Source organism: Salminus brasiliensis, chromosome 9, assembly GCF_030463535.1.
Source record: "Salminus brasiliensis chromosome 9, fSalBra1.hap2, whole genome shotgun sequence".
Classification (NCBI taxonomy): Eukaryota; Metazoa; Chordata; class Actinopteri; order Characiformes; family Bryconidae; genus Salminus; species Salminus brasiliensis.
In genome coordinates, this window is record NC_132886.1 from 4944170 (window position 1) to 4961764 (window position 17595).

The window sequence follows — 17595 nt, forward strand, 5'->3', positions numbered from 1 at the left end:
ACCTATGTTTACAAAGAGTAAATGTATGACTATACTAGGACTGATAACCTGAACCCTTTATTAAGTGTGTATCAGGGGGCATCATTCGTGGGCATTAGGGAGAAATATGTGAGAGACTCCCGGAGCTTCCAGGATAGATTTTTTTTAATCTAAACTCATTGCACCTTCGGTTTCTCTGAACGGATGTTGTTTTTAGTCATGATATTAAAACAAGAGCCTGTTGATTGATTACATTCAGATTTTGCTTTACAGTTAGGGGTAGACAACACCACCATATCTATTAGGTCTATTATGAAGCTTCTTGATGCATTTATTGAAACCTACATCCATAGTGTAGGACAGACAGACCTTTACTGAACAGTGGTTCTTTTTGAAGCGCAGGTCTGTCTGAACACTACCTGATTTAGCATCCTGCTGGATGTGGCCCTGCAAAATTCCACAAAATTCCACCAGGTGGCAGCTTAAATCTCTGGAGAAAGGATGCTCACTGGTTCATTACATGCAAAACAGTAATTGTGAATGTTTCCACAGATATCTCACCATGCAAAGCAGACAGACTGAGCCCTGTGGAAGAGACACTACATGTCCAAATGTTTGTGGACACCCTTCTAATGAAAGCATTCATCTGCTTACAGACGCAGATGTGCAACTGCACACACACAGTGTTTCTAATCCCTGTAGAGAGGTACTGGCAATGGAACAGGACTCTCTGGGAGCAGTGGAACTAACTGTGCTCTTTAGAATAATGGATGGTGCTCCATCTAATAATTTTGGGATGAGCTGGGAATAGTGTATAAGGTGGGGTGGTGATCATCCAACATCCTGAGCTCATCAACACTCTTGTGGCAGAATGCAATCAAATCCTCACAGTGATGCTCTTCAGACAGCCTTCTTCCCTAGACAGTAGAGAAAGTTACACCAACAACATGATCAACTCTCTTAATACCCTTGAATTTAGAAGAAACAATGAATAAGCAGTTGTCCCAATACTTTTGTCCATATGGTGTACTATACACTCACTAAGCACTTTTTTGGGATAATACAGTATATTAACACTGGGTAGTTCTACCACATCCCAAAGATGTTCTACTGGATTTAGATCTGTTGATTGGGAAGGTCACTGAAGTTCTTCTCATCTTCATTGAACCAGTTTAAGAGAATCTACCATGTGCATCATCATGCTGGAAGAAGCCGTTAGAAAATGGACAATTCTGGTCATGAAGGAATGCACGTGGTCAGCAATAATATTCAAATAGGTGGGTGGATTCAAGCAACAATTGATTGGTTTTAGTGGCTCAAAGAGTGTGGCCCACACCATTACACCACCACCATCTACATGGACTTTTTACACAAGGCTGGGTAGGTTCATGGATTCATGCTGTTGGTCCTAAATTCTGATCCAACCATCTGTGAGCCTACCCAATTAATTTCAGTTCTGTTACATCAGCAAAGAAATCCAGATTCATTAGACCAGGCTACATTTCTTCTTTTTCAAATGTACAGTTCTGGTGAGCCTGTACCCAATATATATATATATATATATATATATATATATATATATATATATATATATATATATAAGACAAGAAGTTGCTCCTCAAGACTTCCTAAAAGGCTTTCTTGAACAGTTCTGCATTTTCTAGAACTGTTGGCTGTTTAATACCCATCCTGAAACAGTGAAGTGCTTTGTTATGTACTTGTATTTTCATGCAGAGAAGAAGAAAATTAATCTATGAAGGAGCTCAACCCCAAGTTCTCCCAAGTTCTTCTGCAGAAAGTCTGCATTCCTGGTACACCTAGTCACCACCAGATCATACTCCATTTTCACATTTTAACCAATGTAATATTCAGCAGTAATAGGCAACTGTGTTTGCCTTCAGGGAGTAACTGGCACTTCCCTGACCGCAACAGATAGAATAGTCTATTGTTGAGATTCTTGAGGTGTTGTAGGTGGTCTGCAGGTCAGGAAGTTTGGTCCAAATCATGCGTTCAGGTGAACACACCACTTTCTGGAGGACCTTCTGTCCTGCTTGGTGCTGTTCCCGAACCAGGTTGTGATGTTCTCCATCAGGATGCTTTTGACAGTGCAGGAGTAGAAGATCTACAGCACCTTGGATGGCAGTCTGAAGCCCCCTAAGTGTCTAAAAAGATAGAGACACTGACAGACTTTCTTGGCCAGGGAGATGATGTGGCAGGCCCATAACAGATCTTGCAAGCTGTGAACTCCAAAGAACTTAAGGCTGTTTACTCTTTTCACTGCAGCTCCACTGATAATGATGGGGTGGCAGCTCCTCTCCTGCTTCTTACAGCAGTCCAGTATCAGATCCTTTGTCTTGCTGATGTTGAGGAGGAGATTGTTATACTAGCTCCAGTTCTCCAGGTGTTTAATCTCCTCCAGGTAATCCCTGTCATTTGTTGTCAGAAATCAGGCCCAGCCCAACAGTATCATCAGCAAACATGTCAATTGCACAATGTCTGACAACAATCTGACACATCTCTGACAACAGACATGTCCACGTGTATCTCAATATTTTCTAAAATGCTTCAGAGAGCATTCCACTAATGAGCACTAATGTCAAATTCATCAAAGATTCAAGCATAATGGCAAAAACAGACCTAAATACAGAGCTTTTAATAAAAGTAATTGTGTCCAGACTTCTGGACAAAATCTGGACATACGTACCATTTTTTCTTTGTTGCCATGGTGACTCTGCTGCTATTGAACAAACACAACCACTCCTGATCAGTTATAGAAGTGGAGTTTTGTAGATTTTATATCCAAATGTGAGCACAGGACATTTCGTCAGTGTGTAAAGAAAAACTTTTTGAAGATTGATAGCATTCAGTGACATTAGCAATGATCACGACCCCACCTCATCCCCAACTCCCCACCTCATCCCAAAAGCATCGAATGGAGCACCATCCATCATTACAGAGAACACAGTTAGTTCCACTGCTCCACAGCTCAATGCTGGGGGGGGCTTTATACCCCTCTAGCCCACACCTGGCATTAGACAGCATGGTCAAACACACTAAAAAAGGACACTGGGGACACATGGGCATCAATCATGGTTAGGATGTTGTGGCCGGGGGGCTTCTAGTAGTGTCATGCAGTGCAGTATGGTGTAGTATAGTTGTGGCAGTACAGGCATGTGTGTAGGTGGGAGGAGTTAATAACCTATATGACCCAATCATCACCATTCAGTTCAACTCCTAAGCAGTCAATACAGTCAAGCGATACAGTGGAGAAAATTCTATGTGTGAGTGTGATGCCACTTTCTGAGTCTCTCCACAGGTTCAGGATCATAACCTGGAATCCTCCATCGTTGTCCTTTAGTGCCAACATGGTGTCCAAGATGAACTGCAACTGAGACAGATATTCAGCTCTCCATGGAAACCGATTTAGCAGTTAAAAAAAGCACTGAATTTAACATCATGCCTACTCTGGTATGGTCACTGAAGCATTGCCCCTCATTATAAGCCTTGCGTTGGGCCTCTGTGATCAGCTCCTTCAGGCGGAGAGGGTCATCCTTCCTCAGAGCAAAAACCACCCACATGTCCAGATCAAGGAGCATGTAGAGTCTCCCTTGTTTAAGAAAATGGTACTTTAGATGCCAGGTTGAAAATAAATGGCTGCACCCCTCCTGCTCTCCCAGTTCTTCAAGTCTTTATTTAGGGCCGAACTCGCCCACAGACAAATGACCATAGCTGGTTCATGAACTGTCTTTATTCATTTGCATTTGTTCACAGGAATATCATGCAAACGAGCATCAGAAACAAAACAAACACAGAGCTCCACTGTTCCTTTGTTTCTTGTGTTCTTACACAGAAGTAAGACTGTAGGAGACACTCGCACTTGAACTTCTCAATCATTAACAGGTAAGAAACACCTTCAAGATACTCTAAACTGAAATTCTGCAAAGTTTGCTCTTAATATTCAAGCTTAATTTTTATATATAGTTATTATACTTAGAAAATCCATTACAAATGCATAATTCACTGAAGTAATGATTCATTAAATTCATTACATCATAAATCATTAAAGATTCGAGATGTATTCATTCATATTTAGTTCTTAATTATGAACTGAACTCTGAGCACTTTTCAACTGAATATGAATATTAAATGCAGCACAGTTTGGCCGGCTGTGATGTGTGTATTGTGACTGTAATGCATAAATTAGTTTTTTACTTTTACCCATAATGTGAATCTGGCAGCTATTTGTGACATGTCTAAATTTCCTGATGAATTAACCAATAGACATTCTGAGAAAAGTTAAGCAGGTTTTTCCTTCTCCTGTAAAGTTGCTGTTTACTGAGATATGAGGTTTTTGCACGACAATGATGATAGGTTTATGCAAAATAAGTACATGGGAATTGTTGTATACTGTGTTCAAAATTCTGTGTTTACAGGAGGAGGAAATGCCTTCTGAACTTTTAAATGCTGCAAAAATGAATTAAATAATTAATGAATATTTTACATTGATTTCCATTGAAATTTCAGAAGGGGTTTTCCTCCTCCTGTAAAGTTGATATTTTGGATATGTGAGAATTTTGCCTGACAACAGCCATACAGAGTGTATTTACAGCTGCTTTCTGCATGCAGTTTTTTTTATTTATGAACTGTCACGGTCAGGCACGGTCAATGTCATGACCTGAGTCTGAGTTAAAAAAGAAAAGATGTATCCATTACGGAAACGACAAAATTCTGTTTTATTCTGTTTATATTATTATTAATATTATTATATATTATTATTATTATATATTTATTTGCTCTCAGAGCCGAGCACTGTTACAAGACCTAATTATAGCCTAGTCAGCCCTCCTCCCTTCTTCTGGTTATAGAGTAGCATTAGCTATTAGCCTTTTGGCCAGTACCCCAGCTGCTGCCCCCTAGTCCACCATGGCTAGTCCTCCTGGCTAGTCCCCCTGGCTAGCCCCCCTGGGTTCCCTGGAGCAACACAGCCCCTCAGCTTCTCCACTCAGACATCTGCAGCAGTGCTTGCTCTGGTCGGGCCTTCTCTGGTCAGCCTAGCCTGTCGGCCATGTCCGAAACTGTTTGTGAAACAAGTCACTTCCTGTGTGTGTCTGTGTTTGTTTGTGTGTGTGTGTGTGTGTGTGTGTAGTGGTACACACTCTAGACTGGTATCTGTGGTTGTTGGTGTACTGGTGTGTAATAACTGGTTTATAGTGGGTAAATGTGCTGGGATTTTGGTTTCTATAGTGTGTGTGTGTGTGTGTGTGTGTGTGTGTGTGCTGCTGGCAGAGCAATAATATCTGTTAATTGCACCTTGAGGACAGCAGATGGCGCTCTGGTGAACACTGTGGTTAAAACAAAGACTCAGGACTGGATTGGGATTAAAATAGCCAATATCAGATCCATTAATATAGGCCTGGATTGGATCAGAACACCCTTAATCTTAGCTCTACATTTCTATAATCTTATATCTTACGTGCTGTTGGACGGCGCTCTCTGCACAGCCTTTCAGAGATCAGTGTTTCCTGTTTATTTATAGGAGCTCATCTCTACATCTCTATAAAGTCTTATTCATCCCTCAGGCTCTGGAAAGCATCTCACTTCCTCCTGTGGATTCTGTTTCCTGTGGTTTGCCATTTCTGTGTTTTAATATCCGCCTTTACTGTCTCACGTTTGTTATCTCATGTTTGGCCAGTGCTTTGCAAGAAAGTTTGGAGAACCATCAAAACCAGCAGAGAGGAGAGATTTTACTCAGTCTTTGCTTTTAGCAGAATCATCTCTTTAGCCGTTTGCATCTTATTGTATCAGTCTAGAGACGCTGGGCAGGACGAGCAGTGGCCCATCTAATAAGGGCTGATATCTACATGCTACCCCAACAATGTCCACCATACATCTGGGAGCTCAAATGCACCAGAGAGTGTTGGGAGATTAGAGCAGTTTTGGTTTTAGTATTTCAGAATTTGGAAAGCAGCCTATGAAAAGATGTGTGTCATGACCGGACCACCCTGTCTGCTGTCAGTGATGACCCGTGCCAGCTGATAAGAGAATCATCTGACTTACAGCTTTCCATCACTCTTTATGTGATATTTGGGTGTTTTTGAATATTGGCCTTCTGTTTTCCCATAGAATTTGCATGAACTGGGTGGATGGAGAACACACTACATTTGACGCCTGCTGGATTAGATATCTGCATAAGCTACAATTTGCCTGTATCTGAGCAGTACACTAAAGTATTACTATATTACTGTTTGTCATTATTAACACCTCATTCCTGCGGCAGCATCTCTGTTTCTCACATCACTTGACTAAATGTCTGAACTCTCTCTCTCTCTGTAGTTCTCCACAGTCATGAGTTCAGCACTGCATGGTCTCCTGCTTTTCTCAGGTCAGTGGAGTTCATGATCATCTGTAAAACTCTCTGCTGGTTCATTACTGTACTGCCATGCTGATGAGAGCTTTAACCCCTACAGCTCTGTGGACTCTCTCCTTGTGTGGGACTCGTCAGTTTCATGTGGTGAAAGAAGAAAAGAACTGGACTGAAGCTCAGAAATACTGCAGAGAGAATTTCACTGATCTGGCCACCATTGAGAACCAGAAGGAAATGGACGCTGTAAAAGCTGCTCTCAACGGGACAACAGGCAATTTCTGGATAGGACTGAGACAGAAACCTGGAGAGACCAACAGAGTAAGCAGTTTTGAACAATTAGAGAAAATGTGTGGTACTCCTGAAACCATGTAGGATCCAAGTTTTAGAAAAATACTTAATAAGATTCAACTATTCATTAATAGTTTTTTCCCCCTTTATGGGAACATATTTTGAGCATTTGACTATTTTACTAACTGACTGTCATATGGATCTGTGGAATATTGGGAGAGACCGCACAAATGTTTTTATGTTTAAAAAATTATCTTATAGTCTATTATATTCTTTAATTACAGTTCAAACCTTTAAAACCTCTTCAACGGGATCAGATTGCTACTTTTTCTCTTTAAATTATTACTGTCAGCGTAAACACATTAAAAACACAATTTATCTGCAAACTTTAACACACTAATCTTTTTTTAATGCAAATTAATCATCTCACCAACTTCCTCCAGTAGGTCTCTCTGTTTACAGAGCCTAGTGCTGTAATGTGTATTAATGCTTGACTAATGTTGAGTACAAAGGGTCGATTACACTTTTTTATGCTGAAATATGGATTAAATTTCATAACTACACACACACACACACACACACACACACACACACACACATACATACATACACTGCTGCTCCTCTTTTAGCTCTTAGCTTAATCCAGCCCAATCAATATATCCAGTTTGAGGCTAAAGTACTAAAGTAAACTACACAGATGTTTTAAGAAAAATAAACATACTCCACTAGACAGTTTATTAGGCATACACATTTATTTGTTCTCCTGCACAAAAATTCATGGATGTGCTAGCTGGCATTTTAACTTGTGATTAATCAGAAATAATCCCAGAATATTGTTGTGATTGACATTAAACTTTAAAATAGATTTTAAACATAAAAACTCAAATAAACTAAATTAAAAAAGAAATGAGTCAACATTTTATTTTAAGATGAAAAGACAAACAGTAGGCCTGAAAGAAAGTTGCAGTGTCCCACTTTAAAATAATCATTTTACAAATTGATGTTGAACAATGAGCAAATTCTTGCAGACAGAGCTCACATATAAGTTTATTAGGATTCTGCTTCAAAAATGCCTCCATAGTTTTCTGGAACCTGGTAATTGCTGTTACCACCCCCAGTGTCATTCAGTCCCATTTAGTATATTAACAATCCATAATATACTAAAGTTTATATAGCATTTAAAATAGTTTATTAATCAGGTGTTAATGTGTCTCTAGAGCTGGATCTGGTCAGATGGGAGTAACTTCTCATACAGTGACTGGTACACTGGGGAGCCAAACAACCCTGTGGGTGATATCTGTGTGCAGTTATGGAGTGGAAATGGATACAGATGGGCTGATGTAGGCTGCCATTGGCCTGATTCATTTGTCTGCTATGGTGAGTAATGAGGTGATACATCTGTTACAGCTCCAGTTCATTCACTTAATATTTGCGTTTGGATTTAGGAAAACATGAATAGTGAATTATTAACCACGAACAGCAACAACTAGAATAACTGAACTACTACATTAGGTCAAATCTTTCTCCTCCCCCTTCTGCAGAGATCCCGCTCATCCTGATTAAACAGAACAAGACGTGGAGAGAAGCTCTGAGATACTGCAGAGAGAAGCATGTGGACCTGGTCTCTATTTACAATAAGGACATTCAGCAATGGGTGGAGTTTGTTACTAAAGATGCCTCCACTGCTAATGTTTGGATGGGTCTGCGTCACACCTGCACTCTGAGCTTCTGGTTCTGGGTGAGTGGAGAGTCCATCTGCTACCAGAACTGGGCTCCAGGGAACGGGACAGAGGAGGAAGACTGCAGTGATGGGGAAAGAACAGGAGCGCTTCAGTCTGGAAGTAAGCAGTGGGTCAGTCTGTCAGAGACCCAGAAACTCAACTTCATCTGCAGCACCACCTAGAGCAGGTCTGAGGTCTTATGTATTTGTCCACAGCTAAATAAACTGATGGTGAAATGAAGATTGATTATTATTGTCTGCCCTGATAGAGGATGCCATGGTTGAGGGTCAAGTAATTTGATGTACAGTTTCTATGTATGATTATGTAAAATGTCTCATTTCTAAATGTCCTTTTCTTTTATAATCTTTCATACCAATGGTTGTATCTCCAGAACAACAACTTTTACAGGAGGAGAAAAAACCTTCTGAATTTTCAATGGAAGTCCATGTAAAAATTATTTTTCCATGTTATTTTGGAGCATTTCTATTGGACCATTCATCAGGAAATTCTGTTACAATGTCAAGAACAACTGCCAGATTCACATTATGTCAAAAAGTGAAGAACAATAAACATGGGGATACAAGCTTTTGTCACATCACAGATGTGCTATGTTTTTATTTAGTCTATTAATAGAAACAGTCTCAAAGCATTTACGTAATGGTGCATTTGGGGGTTTTTTGTGATTGGGAAAGATTCATGGCGATATACTGTTTAGCTTGTATTGTATGTATTATGTGATAGTTTAATGATAGGTTTAAGTTACTGCTTTTTCTGCATTTTCTCAAATTAATAATTTAAATTTCTCCAAATAATTAACAATCACTTGAAGCTTCCACGGTACATTTTCCCTATCCTGTTCATTTGTGGACCTGATAGATGATTCTCTGTACTGCTGACTTTACACCCAATGTCCAAATTCTCACCATTAATATCATACAACCCCCAAAAGAGACAAAAGGTGATCAACTGATGCACTGACAAAAATATCAGACACACCAAAATTCACCAATTCAAACTAAAAATCTAATTCAACCATGAAAAACAAAAACAACAGTAACTGATTCTGATTTTGACTTGATTTATATTTTTGTCCTCACCCTTCAGAACTGATTCTGCTCATCCTGATTAAATGAGAGCCGACGTATGTCTGTATGTTTCTGCTTTTTACTGTATTTCATCATTTCAAATAATAAAGGTTAAAAATTAACATATCATCGCTATGATGCAAAATCTCCATGTTGTCTGTTTTTGACTAGCAGTTGTTTTTCTTCTCCTCTAAAGCTGCCATTTGGAGATTTGGAGTTTTTCGCATGACAGCGATGATGAGTTCCTTTCCTGTGTTTAATCTCTGGTATATGTTTGTGGTCCTTAAAAGAAATAAAAGCATAAGCTGTATACTTACTATACTGTCTTCATTTTTACTTTCATTTAATAATGTTTAGCTGGATATATGCAGAAAATGTGACATTAAAATATGTGCTTAAAGTTCATTAAATTCTACTCAACTCATTTTTATTCAATAATAACTTTAAGCGAATCTACACTGTTAAAAAATATCTTAGTACCTTGAGGAACTTAAAACTGTGGAGGAACCTCTAAGAAAAGAGTTTTAGAAGAAAAAGGTTCCTTAAAGAATTTTTAAATGAAGAAACCCTTAAAGGTTCCTGAAGGAACTTATACTAAAGCGGTAAGTTTGTATGTTATTAAGGCTGTTTCTGGACTTTTTGAGTGTGAGAAGTGTGGCATGTTTAGTCTAGACCCTTTTCCCACTGCTAGTGATAATGATAGTGTTTGCACTAAATGTGAGTTAGTTAGCTCTCTGGTGGAAAAGGTGGAGCAGTTAGAGGTGTGCATCATGGGGTTACTGAAAGATAGAGAGCAAGAGTTGCCCCCCGTTGCCTCAGGGAGAGCTAGCACCCCCCACCCCCACTCCGGCGTTAGAGCCCTCACAGCGGGGCGAATGGGTGACGTCTCGGCGGCATAGCCGGAAAGCTAAGGCTAATGCTAGCGCAAAGGCCGAAGTTAGCCCACCGGAACACCACGCTCCCTCCCCCCGATTCGCGTGTCAAACAGGTTTGCCCCGCTCAGCGAAACACCCGCTGAGGAGCCTGTTCACAGTACTCTGGTCATAGGAGACTCTATTGTTCGACACGTGAAGATAGCTAGTCCTTTAGGGGCTCCAGCAGTGACTGTTAGCTGTTTACCGGGAGCCAGAGCGCCGGACATTAGCGGCAACCTTAAGCGGCTAGCAAACAGGAGATATTCAAGGATAGTTATTCATGTAGGGGCCAATGATATCCGTCTGCGGCAGTCAGAAATAACTAAGGATAATATTAAAGAGGTGGTTAAACTGGCCCAGACGATGTCCGATGCCGTAATTTGCTCTGATAATTGGTTAAAGTTTGAGGGCAAGCCTGGTTTTTTAGGTAGGGATGGTGTCCACCCCACGCGGGAGGGTGCTGCCTTACTTTCGTGCAGCATAGCGCATAGTCTGCTAGTTAGTCGCAGAGGAGTGTAAAAGGCTGCTGACAATCCAGAGCCGGGACCAGGCCGCAGACAGACCGGCTAAACCCACCGTCTGCGAGCTGCTTTGAGGAGTCACCCAGGTTTCACTGTATTGAGACTGTGTCTGTGCCCCGAATTAAAGCCAAACAGAGAACATCTAGATCAGCTCGTTTTAATACTTTAATCAGTGTTAAAATCTCTCATTTCAACGATAACAGCAGCACCTCAGACCTAAAGCTTGGTCTACTTAACATTAGATCACTAACCTCAAAAGCAGTGATCGTGAATGAAATTATATGTGATCAGAAACTAGATGTTTTCTGCCTCACCGAAACCTGGATTAGACCTGATCAATATATAGCTCTAAATGAAGCCACCCCCACAGGTTATAAATATGTACATAGCCCTAGATTATCAGGCAGAGGAGGTGGAGTATGTATAATCTATCAGAATACACTAGAGATTATTCAAAAACACTGTAACACCTTCACCTCTTTTGAGCTTATCTACATTAATATATCAAATCCAGCCACAAATAAAAATGTTTTCTCACTGATTAATATTTATAGGCCTCCAGGGCCCTACTCTGAATTTTTAAAAGAATTCAGTAATTTTTCTGCAGATTTGGCAGTGTGCAGTGACAAAGTTATAATAGTAGAAGATTTTAATATTCACTTTGAAAAAGCAGACGATCCATTAACAAAGGCGTTTGTATCAACTTTAGATTCTGTTGGCATTATACAAAACGTAACTGGACCCACACATTACTGTAATCATACGCTAGATTTAGTCCTGACCCTGGGTGTTAGCATTGATCAGCTAAATATTCTACCTCAAAGCTCAGTAATATCAGACCATTATCTAATCTCCTTTGAGCTACATCTAAGGCAAAATGTAAATTCTTCTCCCCAACACTGTCTAAAGCGCACAATAACACCAATGACAACTGTACAGTTTACTAAAAATCTCCCACCCCTATCGACCTTAGCTTACACTCCGTCAGACCAAACGGAGCTTGTCAAATTAACAAACGATCTAGAGAATACCCTCCGATCAACCTTAGACAAAGTAGCACCGTTCAAAAATAAAATGATGAGGCAAAAAAGGCTCGCACCGTGGTACAGTGATCAGACTCGTACCTTAAAACAAACAGTGCGGAAACTAGAGCGTAAATGGTGGACGACCAAACTAGAGGTGTTCCACTCTGCGTGGAAGGACAGCCTTAGTCAATATAGAAAGGCACTCATTAAAGCTCGCTCAGTGTATCTGGCCTCGCTGATCGAGAAAAACAAAAACAATCCCAGAGTTCTTTTTAATGAGATCTCTAAACTTACTAAAAGCCAGGCAGATACTCAACCCCAGATCCCAACATCTTTAACTAGTCATGTTTTTATGGACTATTTTAATAATAAAATAGAAAATATTAGACAACAAATCCAACCCTGCTTATTAAATCAAACATGGCCGTCACCCGATGTAGTTGCTTTAGAACAAAACTTAGTTGTAGAACAAAGGCTGGAAGCCTTCTACCCACTTCCACAGCCAGAACTAGAAAAAAATATTTCCTCAGCAAATTGTACAACATGTACACTCGACCCGATTCCCTCTAAATTGCTAAAAGAAATTCTCCCAATTATAATCGGACCTCTTTTAACAATTGTAAATTCATCCCTTAGCCTTGGGCATGTACCCCAAACCCTTAAAATAGCAGTTATAAAACCTTTAATCAAAAAACCAAATCTTGATCCTAGCGTATTATCTAATTATAGACCCATCTCAAACTTAACATTCGTATCTAAGATATTAGAAAAAGCTGTGGCCCAACAACTCTGCTTATACCTGAGTAAAAATGACATGTATGAGAAATTCCAGTCTGGATTTAGACTCAATCACAGCACAGAGACAGCCCTAGTGAAGATTACGAATGATCTCCTTCTTGCCTCTGATCAAGGCTACGTATCTTTATTAGTCCTACTAGACCTTAGTGCAGCCTTTGATACAATAGATCATAGTATATTACTAGAAAGATTAGAGAAAATGGTTGGAATCACAGGGACAGCCCTATCATGGTTCCAATCATATCTAACGGGACGCTTCCAATTTGTAAAGATAAATGATTTATCTTCAAACTACGCAGAAGTAAGATATGGAGTTCCTCAAGGCTCAATTTTAGGACCACTATTATTGACATTATACATGTTACCACTGGGCTCAGTTATAAGCAGACATGGCGTTAATTTCCACTTCTATGCAGATGACACACAGCTCTATATATCAGCCAAACCTGACGATAAATTTAGATTACAGAAAATGGAGGACTGTGTAAAGGATATAAAACTCTGGATGTCACATAACTTCCTTCTCCTTAACAGTGACAAAACCGATGTTCTCCTTTTAGGTCCAAAAGACACTAGAAATAAACTATCAGACTTAATGTTAGACTTGGCAGATTCTCCCATCATTCCTGGTTTAGCAGCTAAAAATCTTGGTGTCGCATTCGACTCAGATTTATCATTTGAGCAACATATAGCTAATATTAGTAGAACAGCCTTTATGCAGCTTAGGAACATCTCCAAACTAAGAAACTCCTTATCACTACAAGACGCAGAAAAGCTAGTACATGCTTTTATTACCTCAAGGCTAGATTACTGTAATGCATTACTGTCAGGTTGTTCCAGCAGGAACCTCAATAAACTTCAGCTGGTGCAAAATGCTGCAGCCAGGGTCCTTACTAAAACTAGAAAATTTGACCATATCAGTCCAGTTCTATCAGCACTTCGTTGGCTCCCAGTTAAATTCCGTATTGAATACAAAATTCTTTTATTAACATATAAAGCCCTACATGGCCTCGCTCCTGAGTACCTGCAGGATCTTATAGTATATTACGAACCATCAAGACTACTTAGATCTCAGGGTGCTGGCCTCTTACGCGTTCCCAAAATTCAGAAAACCTCAGCAGGGGGAAGAGCCTTTTCCTATAAAGCCCCCCAGCTCTGGAATAACCTTCCAGATAATGTTCGGGACTCAGACACAGTCTCAATCTTTAAATCTAAACTGAAAACTTATATGTTTAGTTTAGCTTTTGGTAATTAATGTTTCTTAGATAAGGGCTGCAGGTCCAGGGGTTCGCGGACCCAGGGAATTGTAGTACTCTGAGATGCTGGAGCTGTCGTCTCGCTGCTTACACGCGATCACTCAGGTTTGTTGACGGTGGAGCAGATAGATGCTGGTGTTCTCAGGGTACGCCCGTGTCCGTGTTACCTTCTGGCTCTCTCCTTTTAATTATGCTGTGATAATCAGACCTGCCGGAGTCATCAGACATACCCAGATGCTGATGATCAACATTCTCTGCACTCCATAAAATTCCTCTTAGAACTAACTTCTCTCTCTTTACCTTCCCCGAGTAAATGGCCACCCAGCCCGATCTGCAGGAAGATTGCCCGCTGAGGTCCCCTCTACCTGCATCTAACCAGCTGCCACCTACCAGTCCAGCCAGCCAGACTCCCGGAACTTCCAGGATAGATTTTTTTAATCTAAACTCATTGCACCTTCAGTTTCTCTGAACGGATGTTGTCTTTTCTCTTGATATTAAAACAAGAGCCTGTTGATTGATTTATAGCTTTGTATTTGCATTCAGATTTTGTGTTTGCTTTACAGTTAGGGGTAGACAACACCACCATATCTATTAGATCTATAATGAAGCTTCTTGATGCATTTATTGAAACCTACATCCATAGTTTAGGACGGACAGAACTTTACTGAATAGTGGTTCTTTTTGCAGTGCAGGTCTGTCTGAACGCTACCTGATTTAGCATCCTGCAGGATGTGGCCCTGCAAAATTCCACAAAATTCCACCAGGTGGCAGCTTAAATCTCTGGAGAAGGGACTCTCACTGGTTCATTACATGCAAAACAGTAACTGTGAATGTTTCCTCAAATATCTCACCATGCAAAGCAGACAGACTGAGCCTTGTGGAAGAGACACTACATGTCCAAATGTTTGTGGACACCCATTCTAATGAAAGCATTCATCTACTTCCAGACACAGATGTGCAAATGCACATACACAGTGTTTCTAATCCCTGTAAAAAAGTACTGCCAATTGACTAGGACTCTCTGGAGCAGATAAGCATGAACCTATTGGCACCATGCTGCCTAATGCCAGGCATGGGCTAGAGGGGTATAAAGCCCCCCAGCATTGAGCTGTGGAGCAGTGGAACTAACTGTGCTCTCTAGAATAATGGATGGTGCTCCATCTAATACTTTTGAGATGAGTTGGGAATAGGGGATAATTTGGGGTGGTGATCATCCAACATCCTGAGCTCACTAACACTCTTGTGGCAGAATGCAATCAAATCCTCACAATGATGCTCCTCAGACAGCCTTCTTCTCTAGACAGTAGAGACAGTTACACCAAAAACATGATGAGCTTTCTTAATACCCTTGATTTCAAAAGAAACAATGAATAAGCAGTTGTCCCAATACTTTTGTCCATATGATGTGTTATACACTCACTAAGCACTTTATTGGGATAATACACTATATTAATACTGGGTAGGTTGATATTTCTGGAGCACTTTCATGCTGATCTCCCGTTCTACCACATCCCAAAGATGTTCTACTGGATTTAGATCTGGTGATTGGGAAGGTCACTGAAGTCCTTCTCATCTTCATGGAACCAGTTTGAGATGGTGCATCATCATGCTGGAAGAAGCCGTTAGAAAATGGTCAATTCTGGTCATGAAGGAATGCACGTGGTCAGCAATAATACTCAAATAGGTGGGTGGATTCAAGCCACGATTGATTGGTTTTAGTGCCCCAAAGAGTGTGGCCCACACCATTACACCACCACCATCTACCTGGACTTTTTACACAAGGCTGGGTAGGTTCATGGATTCATGCTGTTGGTGCCAAATTCTGATTCAACCATCTGTGAGCCTACCCAATTAATTTCAGCTCTGTTACATCAGCAAAAAACCCAGATTCATCAGACCAGGCTACATTTCTTCAGTCTTCGAATGTACAGTTCTGGAGAGCCTGTACCCAATATATATATAAGACAGGAAATTGCTCCTCAAGACTTCCTAAAAGGCTTTCTTGAACAGTTCTGCATTTTCTAGAATTGTTGGCTGTTTAATACTCATCCTGAAACAGTGAAGTGCTTTGTTATGTACTTGTATTTTCATGCAGAGAAGAAGAAAAAGTTCTTCTTCAGAAAGTCTGCATTCCTGGTACACCTAGTCACCATCAGATACTCAATTTTCACATTTTAACCAATGTAATATTCAGCAGTAATAGGCAACCGTGTTTGCCTTCAGGGAGTGAAAGCACTTCCCTGACTGCAACAGATTCTTGAGGTCCTTCTCGATCTTCCTGATCTTGGTCCAGCACCGCTTGTTGTAGATGGTCTGCAGGTCAGGAAGTTTGGTCCAAATCATGCGCTCAGGTGAACACACCACTTTCTGGAGGACCTTCTGTCCTGCTTGATGCTGTTCCCAAACCAGGCTGTGATGTTCTCCATCAGAATGCTTTTGCAGGAGTAGAACTTCTACGGCACCTTGGACGGCAGTCTGAAGCCTTTATTCATTTGAATCTGTTCACAGGAATATCATGCAAACGAGCATCAGAAACAAAACAAACACAGAGCTCCACTGTTCCTTTGGTTCTTGTGTTCTTACACAGAAGTAAGACTGTAGGAGACACTCGCACTCAAACTTCTCAATCAGGTAACAGGTAAGAAACACCTTTAAGATACTCTAAACTGAAATTCTATAATTTATATATACTTCTTATACTTGTAAAATCCATTAAAATGATCTGTATTATAATCCACTAAAGTAATGCTACAAGAAGAAGTGTCGTTTTTCATTAAACATTTAAGATGTATTAACTCATATTTTGTTCTTAATTATGACGTGAACTCTAAAAAACACACAATTCAACTGACTGAAACATGAATATTAAATGCACAACCTCAAACTTAACCCCAGCAAGACAGAGCTGCTGTACATCCCGGGAACTGCTGAACTTAAACACGATCTCCTTTGAGAACTCACTGGTCACTCCGTCTACAGAAGCTGGAAGCCTTGGTGTAGTGATGGATGATCAGTCATCATTCTGAAGTCATGTTGCAAATGTAACTCGGTCATGCAGATTTCTCCTGTACAACATCCAGAGAATTCGACCCTTCCTCTCTAGAGAGGCCACCCAGGTGCTCGTTCAGTCTCTTGTTACTTCAAGACTTGACCACTGCAGCTCTCTTCTGGCTGGTCTCCCTCTGCACATCATCAGGCCCCTGCAACTCATCCAGAATGCAGCGGCACGGGTCGTCTTCAATGTCCCTAAATTCAGCCATGTAACTCCACTGTTGCGTTCTCTCTTCACTGGCTTCCTGTAGCTGCTCCCTGCATCAAATTCAAAACCCTGACTCTGGCCTACAAAGCCAAGAACGGACCAGCCAGCCCCTCCATACCTGATGGCAATGGTCAAAAGCTGATCCACACCAAGAGCCCTTCCAGCTTCAAGTATGACTCGGCTCGACCCGCCATCCCTCAAAATCCACAGAAGACGAGCGTCCAGACTTTTGACTTGTGGTCCAGACACCATATTGACTTGTGTTTAATAAAGTCTAAGATTAGAGGATCTTTGAATTATTAGTCTATCCAAACTAGCTGAGGTTTTTCTTGGGTAAATAGCAAAGCACTTTTGTAAGTCGCTCTGGAGAAGAGCATCTGCTAAA

The 17595-nt window shown here is 40.6% G+C and overlaps 1 protein-coding gene across 1 annotated transcript; it reads left to right on the plus strand.

Annotated features, from left to right (window-relative positions):
* Positions 1-6338: 6338 nt before the first annotated feature.
* On the plus strand, positions 6339-8621 carry LOC140561940 (C-type lectin lectoxin-Lio2-like). The gene is made up of 4 exons (XM_072687218.1): positions 6339-6361; positions 6482-6661; positions 7849-8008; positions 8173-8621. Exons 1-4 carry the CDS (start codon positions 6341-6343, stop codon positions 8532-8534), a joined length of 723 nt encoding a protein of 240 aa, XP_072543319.1. The 5' UTR covers positions 6339-6340; the 3' UTR covers positions 8535-8621.
* Positions 8622-17595: the final 8974 nt, after the last annotated feature.